General features: G+C 44.7%; 1 protein-coding gene across 1 annotated transcript in view; it reads left to right on the top strand.

The window, feature by feature from the left end:
* LOC143292469 (high-affinity choline transporter 1-like) overlaps positions 1–3,755 on the top strand; it is a 27,100-nt gene extending 23,345 nt beyond the window's left edge. Inside the window, exons 8-9 of the mRNA XM_076602781.1 lie at positions 250–461; positions 2,983–3,755. Coding sequence (XP_076458896.1) covers positions 250–461; positions 2,983–3,618 — 848 coding nt within the window. The 3' untranslated portion in view covers positions 3,619–3,755. The remainder of the gene's footprint in view (positions 1–249; positions 462–2,982) is intronic.
* Positions 3,756–6,000: the final 2,245 nt, after the last annotated feature.

Genomic DNA, 6,000 nt, shown 5'->3' with positions numbered 1-6,000 from the left:
AGATGTATGTCAGTGCAATCTCCGCATCCCTGATCAGTTTAAAGGGTTGAACAGAATGAATTGAGAATGTGTCTTACATGATAACTGATGTGTGGCGTGGTGACCAGGGAAGGGTGGTGTGTCAGTTACTGGTTCGTTTTTCTTTTCGATATCTGCTGGCGGGCACATCGAGTGAGCCGAAAAGAGAATTTTCTGAGTTGAAGCAGACACTAAAGTATTCTGAACTGAAGTAAACTGGGTTGCGCGCAGACTGGAACCAGACGGCGTACGGACAAGAGCTGAGTCCTGAGGACTACAGCTTCATCCTGCCCCTCGCCCTCCACTACCTGTGTCCCCCGGCCGTCGGGGTGCTAGGCATCGGCACTCTGTCGGCCGCCGTCATGTCTTCGGCTGACTCCTCCATCCTGGCCTCTGCCACCGTCTTCACCAACAACATGTACAAGAACGCCATCAGGCCCGTGGTGAGTCAGTCGTGGTGGGCCGGAGTGTTGGTTGTTTTGCTCTCAGTGCTGCTTTGTTCCGTGTGTTCACACGGTCTCTGTCAGGGTCTCTCTGGCTGTCAGGCTTTCCTCAGACTGACTCTTGACTCCCCCTCATCACGCCCCCCTCCCGCCCACGGCCTCCTGCTCCTGTGTGTGTGTGTGTGTGTGTGTGTGTGTGTGTGTGTGTGTGTGTGTGTGTGTGTGTGTGTGTGAGTTCGTTTCTCGATTTTACGTCTTTTATTTAGACGCGTGCGTGTGTGTATGTGTATGTATGTGATGTGTGCATGCATGCATGTCAGCCAGTCAGAAGTCTGTTGGCTTAAAAATATATAAAAATGAAGTCGCAGTTTTGAAAATTAGCTCCGATAAAATTTGTCAAAGGGACGCCGTCGCAACCGCAATCGTTAATTCATATCAACGTACTTAATTCCCTTCTATAACCAGCTCACTGTCACCGAACTGGTGTAATGGTCAGCTCTTCCTTGTTCATAGTTGTTGGTTTTTTTTTGTTTGGTTTTTTTGCATCCTGTTCCAAGCTGCTCAGGAACATAGCTATCGAGGTAAATTGTAATTGTATACATACATATATTCTTGTATTTTTGCAAACCAATTTTTTTTCCAAGACAACCACTGTTTTGTATTACTTTTTGTCACAACATTATTTTCTGTGTGAAATCTCAGTTTATCATCATCTCATCTTAAAGACTATCACCCAGACCTTGCACCAGTCAGGGTCTTGTGGAGGGGGTTAGTAAACATCCAGGTCTGGTGAGTGATTCGAATCTGCTGACACCTGCTTTGAACGACAAACACACACACACACACACACACACACACACACACACACACACGCGCGCGCGCGCGCGCGCGCGCGACTTACCTTTCTCACCCGTCTTCTCCAGTCAGACAAAGCTTCATTCTATGTTGGCCTGAAACAGATCACTGAAGCACATGGCCTCAAAAGCACTTTGCGCGTCAAGGGAAATAATCACAGCCAAAGGCATTGTTTCACATGCACAAACTGTATCAAGGGAAATAATTGCAGTCAAACGCAATCTATCCCTATTAACTTATTTATTTCCCTTTAGAATACTCCCATTGATTTCTCCAAGATATAAAGGAACGACTGCATGAAAGCCTTTTCCGACACCTTGCTAAATGCCGTACCTATTGTAATGTGCACCCCGTCCCTTTTATTGCCTCAAACATGGATCCTTTGGGAAATATCGTTAAACCTTGATCACATAATTATTGTTTAAGGACAGGGTCGTATGGACTCCTTTCACATCAGCTTAATGATATAAGGACGCTAATGTGTCACCACCTTCTTCTTCTTCTTCTTCTGCGTTCACTCGTATGCACACGAGTGGGCTTTTACGTGTATGACCGTTTTTACCCCGCAATGTAGGCAGCCATACTCCGTTTTCGGGGGTGTGCATGCTGGCTATATTCTTGTTCCCATAACCCACCAAACGCTGACATGGATTACAGGATCTTTAACGTGCGTATTTGATCTTCTGCTTGCATATACACACGAAGGGGGTTCAGGCACTAGCAGGTCTGCACATATGTTGACCTGGGAGATCGTAAAAATTTCCACCCTTTACCCACCAGGCGCCGTCACCGTGATTCGAACCCGGGACCCTCAGATTGACAGTCCAACGCTTTAACCACTCGGCTATTGCGCCCGTCTGTGTCACCACCGATGTTCAGGAATGGGCATGAAGCCATTATGTCCAACCCCCATCCTCCCACAACCCCGTACCACCCCTTCCAAACACACACATACACCCAGCTCATTCAGTCTTCTTTTTTTTCAAACATTTTTTTTATATTCAGTTTAACATAATGCTAGACACACAGACAAATAATTACAATATTAATATCAAGTGTGTACTATGTAAACTATGTACACACACAGACACAGACACACACAGACACACAGACACACACACACACACACACACACACACACACACATATATATATATTTCCTCGCATTTTCAATGACATTTGTTTTCACATATTTCCCTGCTTAAATTGTGTTTTTACCACGTTTCATGGGTACATCTGAAAGCACATCAGTCATAATTTGTGAACAAAGAAAGCGGGTGATTTCAAGACCAGTGTGTTGTATTATTGTCACAAGCTACTTTGTAGTTGCTATTTTACATCATTCAGACCAGTGTGTTGTAATATAGTCACAAGCTACTTTGTAGTTGATATTTTACATCATTCGGACCAGTGTGTTGTAATATAGTCACAAGCTACTTTGTAGTTAATATTTTACATCATTCAGACCAGTGTGTTGTAATATAGTCACAAGCTACTTTGTAGTTAATATTTTACATCATTCGGACCAGTGTGTTGTATTATTGTCACAAGCTACTTTGTAGTTGCTATTTTACATCATTCAGACCAGTGTGTTGTAATATAGTCACAAGCTACTTTGTAGTTGATATTTTACATCATTCAGTCTTTGGCGTGGTTCACGTTTCAGGCCTCAGACAGGGAGATGGTGTGGGTGCTGCGGATAGGCATCGTGGTGGTGGGAGTGGTGGCCACGGTCATCGCCATCAGCGTGAAGAGCATCTACGGGCTGTACATCATGTGCTCGGACCTCATGTACGTGGTGCTCTTCCCGCAGTTCACCAGCGTCCTCTTCATCCCGGGCACCAACCCTTACGGCGGCCTGGCCGGCTTCTTCATCTCCCTGCCGCTCAGGCTGCTGTCTGGTGAGCCGCTCATCAGCATGCCGCCCCTCATCAAGTACCCCTTCTTCGACGACATCCACGGCCAGGGCTTCCCCTTCAGGTCCGTGGCCATGCTGTCCGGATTCCTGGCCATCGTTGTCGTGTCCGCCATCACCAACGTGCTCTTCCGACGCCACTGGCTGCCTCCTTCCTTGGACGTCCTGGGCTTCTTCTCCAGGACGGCCATGCCCAAGCTGAACGGCGCGGACAAGTACCGGCTGAACATGGAGGTGGACGTGGCCCAGGAGATGCTGGAGAAGACTGGGGAGGGGAAGCAGGACGGGGTGGAGGAGAACGGGGGGAAGACGGTGGACAGGGACGGGGAGGGGAACTCCAAACCGCTGCTGACGGCAGACACGTCGCTCCAGCCTACCCGGGCCTGAGTCTCTGCGGAGCGGACAGGGTGACTGTCTCTCCCTTCAACACCACCACGGGATGGCTCTGGTTCTTCAAGTGGCTCAGGGTCATTCTGGTCCCCTGAACGGGTGAAAGGGGAGTCAGTTGGAGATCTACCCAGCTCTGATGCCATACCTGTAGCACTCTACCCTCTCCCCACACTGTGACCGGTGCCAAAGACAACCACAGACAGCCAGGTTCCAGTTGTACACAACGGCTGGTTGACTTCGTGATACGCCGCTTTCGTCTTTGTTTGCTGAAACCATCTTTTCACCCTTTTAATGCGTAGCAGCCTGAAAATTTCAGGCGTATACTTTTGACAGTGCCTTATGTTTTAACAAAATTAATTAAGAGTCGGGACAGATTTCAGCTGTCTTTCAGACTGTAGTGTCTGCTGAAAGTGTTCATGATTGATTTCGTTAAGAAATGCGTTATTACTTTATCATAACCTATCCTTCTTTGTAACCTTCGTTGTAGGTTTAACGTGCTTTAACTTTTGTGACCCTAAATAACGGTGTCAAATCGTTAATTATGATACATGGTTAACAGTGGTGTTGTCATATCACTAAGAGCAGGCCCATGTTCAGGTTTTTGAATAACGACAGAGGTTGTTGTTGTTGGTGGTGGTGGTGCTGTTGTTGCAAAGCGTGCTGCAAGACGTTCTGCAATATATGTGCTGTCAGATGTGGCACCAGTGTCCCTCAGAGGTATTAGTCAGATGGCTCGTGTTGGCAGTGCACTGCTTTAAGTTATCAACTGTTGCTTTAGTACATCATCTGTGATTATTCATTGACTTTCGGCTCTCAGACCAAATCCAGAGTACATGTGAAACACCCGATGAATGAAAACAACAACAACAACACACACAGAGACACACAGACACACAGATAGACACACAGACACAGACACACACACACACACACACACACACACACACACACACACACACAAACACACACACAAACCCACTGATTTATATATAATTATGGTCATAATTGTATTTTTCGTGTGTATCAACATACACTATCAGAGTACAGGAAACAAAAGGATGCATACCAAGGTTATATACGAAACGGTTTTTCTACGTTGGACCTGTGCGGTCGGCTGGGCTTAACAATGACGATAATAATGATACTACTTTAGAAGAAAAAGATAGAATCAAAATATATACGGAAATAAATTTGATATGCATGTTTTTGCCCAGTACCCCTTTGGTGATAGTAATCAATGATGCTGACACATACAAAGGCTTGGAAGTTTTTGTTGTTTTTCAAATTACAAGTCATCTGTGGTGTTGCATTGGCAGCTTTCTATCATATTCTCTCCCCCCCTCCCCCCCCCCTCCCCCATATTAGAAATGTCCTCTCATTTTCTACTCCTCTATTATTTGTCAGCTTTTTCGTTTCTTTTTCATCATTTCATAATATCTCCTTCTACATGTGTTCACATTTATTTATGTTTCCCAGAGTGTCCTCTCCATTTGATCACAGGCTACCATTGCAGACAATGATCAGCTGGCAAGTCCGCTCCACGCAGAAGACTAAGTATAGAATGTACACGCTGGGATGGGTACCGGCAGCCCACCCTGCGCTGTCGTCAGTCAGTTTGTATATTGAATGAACTTGGCCTTGATGCGTTTATAATGGATTTAATCACTCTTGTTGTGTATTCAGAAGGTGATGTATCGAGTGAAATAGCTTGTGCCAGCAGCAGAATCTAGTCTCCATTGCATTGAAGTGTTTCAGAGGCTAAGTTAGCAACCAACATCCTTGAATGCATGTTGTTGGTTTCTTGTTGCAGAACCCCGTGTATCCTCTTGCTCTTTGATTGCAGGATATGTGTATGTGTGTGTGTATGTGTGTTTTGTCTTTTATTTTCGTAATCATCGTGTCTCAGTCCTTAAAGTGGACTCCGCGATAGGGGCTGTTAACTGTGAACAACATTAAACAGATGAATTGATAGACAGACACGTGAAACAATGAAATAAGTATAAATAAAATTATTCAAAATAAAATAGTTTAAATCAACAAATAAACAAAATAAATATATGAAATAAAGTAGGATAATGAACAGTATAAATAAACAGATTAAAAAAAAAAAAAAGACATGAAATTTTGTAGACAGATGAAACTTATCAACGTACATCAAATTTGGTAAAGTGTTGAATGATGATGGTGGGTGTGGTGGAAAGTCGATTGAATTAACTCTTTTGTACCAAAAAAAGATCAGCCCATCTTGAAAAGGGACAATCCTGCCGAAGGACAATCAAAATGACGCAGGGAACTGTGACTGCTGTGTGTTTGGCATTCCGGAAAAGTAGCTGATGAATAATTACGGCATAAACTGGATTATTGTTGTTGTTATGATTA

Source organism: Babylonia areolata, chromosome 18 (assembly GCF_041734735.1).
Source record: "Babylonia areolata isolate BAREFJ2019XMU chromosome 18, ASM4173473v1, whole genome shotgun sequence".
NCBI classification, from domain to species: Eukaryota; Metazoa; Mollusca; class Gastropoda; order Neogastropoda; family Buccinidae; genus Babylonia; species Babylonia areolata.
The sequence above is the reverse complement of the archived record's forward strand: the minus strand, read 5'-3'. Positions and strand labels throughout refer to the sequence as shown.